This window comes from Chiloscyllium plagiosum, chromosome 21, assembly GCF_004010195.1.
Source record: "Chiloscyllium plagiosum isolate BGI_BamShark_2017 chromosome 21, ASM401019v2, whole genome shotgun sequence".
NCBI lineage: Eukaryota > Metazoa > Chordata > Chondrichthyes > Orectolobiformes > Hemiscylliidae > Chiloscyllium > Chiloscyllium plagiosum.
Window position 1 is genome coordinate 32,527,492 of NC_057730.1, and position 1,459 is coordinate 32,528,950.

General features: G+C 44.5%; 1 protein-coding gene across 1 annotated transcript in view; it reads right to left on the reverse strand.

The window, feature by feature from the left end:
• plk1 (polo-like kinase 1 (Drosophila)) overlaps positions 1-1,459 on the reverse strand; it is a 14,406-nt gene that overhangs the window by 4,172 nt on the left and 8,775 nt on the right. Inside the window, exon 8 of the mRNA XM_043711704.1 lies at positions 291-368. Coding sequence (XP_043567639.1) covers positions 291-368 — 78 coding nt within the window. The remainder of the gene's footprint in view (positions 1-290; positions 369-1,459) is intronic.

The following is a 1,459-nucleotide window of genomic DNA, read 5'->3' on the forward strand; positions in this document are numbered from 1 at the left end:
GGGGAGATGATGGTTTGGTGAGGGGGGGTGGGGTCATGGTCGAGGGGGCAGTAGGAAGAGTTGTCCTCGAGTTGACGTTTGGCTTCAGCGGTGTAGAGGTCAGTGTGCCAGACTGTGGGTAATAGGCCAGCGCTTACATGAGGCAAAATCCAACATTTCACTCGTTGCAGGAGCTTTCTTTGATAATATCAAGTAAATTGACTACAGATCAGACACAAGCAGATAAATTATTACAATCCTAGTGCATTACACAAGTTTTATGAAATAGTATTGTTTAGAATGGTACTTACCTAAACCATATTTGTCTGAATAATCCACCCATTTGCTGACCCAGAAGATTGGTATACAGGCTGGGTCTTCAGCCTCCTCTACAAGGGAAAAACAACATGGTAAATACTGCATTTAATTGAGAGAACTCAAACAAAAACAGGGAGGGAGATAAACAGTTATTCTGGTGGTAGAGTCAACACATTGAACTTATCAACTATTTAAAAGTAGTTTTTTTTGCTTAAAATCTCTATCAGTAACATTGATTTATGGGATGCTTCACAGTATAATATTTTGTTTCCCCATTAGCTGTGGAGGCACCCAAAGCACTTGCCTATGCACATTTCCTTAGTTACTCTGCCACCCCCACCCCACCTCCTGAAACAGGTCACTAGAAGTCAGTTTGAGGGGTGCCACACCATGTGAAATTTGCTGACTTGGGAGTTTCTTGCTTGTACTGCTTGTCTGAAGCATATTGGTAAGATTTACAATTTGATAATGCGGGGATACAGTCAGATGTACAGCATGGAAACAGGCCCTTCGGTACAAGCCGACCAGATATCCCAACCCAATCTCGTCACACCTGCAAGCACCCGGCCCATATCCCTCCAAACCCTTCCTATTCATATACCCATCCAAATGCCTCTTAAATGTTGCAATTGGACCAGCCTCCACACTTCCTCTGGCAGCTCATTCCATACACATACCACCCTCTACATGAAAAGGTTGCCCCTTATATCTTTCACCCCTCTCACCCTAAACCTATGCCTTCTAGTTCTGGACTCCCCGACCCCAAGGAAAAAACTGTGTCTATTTATCCTATCCATGCCCCTCATAACTTTGTAAACCTCTATAAGGTCACCCCTCAGCCTCCGATGCTCCAGGGAAAACAGCCCCAGCCTGTTCAGCCTATCCCTTTAGCTCAGATCCTCCAACCCTGGCAACATCCTTGTAAATCTTTTCTGAACCCTTTCAAGTTTCACAACATCCTTCTGATAGCACACAATATTCCAACAGTGGCCTAACCAATGTCCTGTACAGCCGTAACACGACCTAACTCCTGTACTCAATACTCAGACCAATAAAGGAAAGCATACCAAACGCCTTCTTGACTATCCTATCTACCTGCAACTCCACTTTAAAGGAGCTATGAACCTGCACTCCAAGGTCTCTTTGTTCAGCAACACTCCCT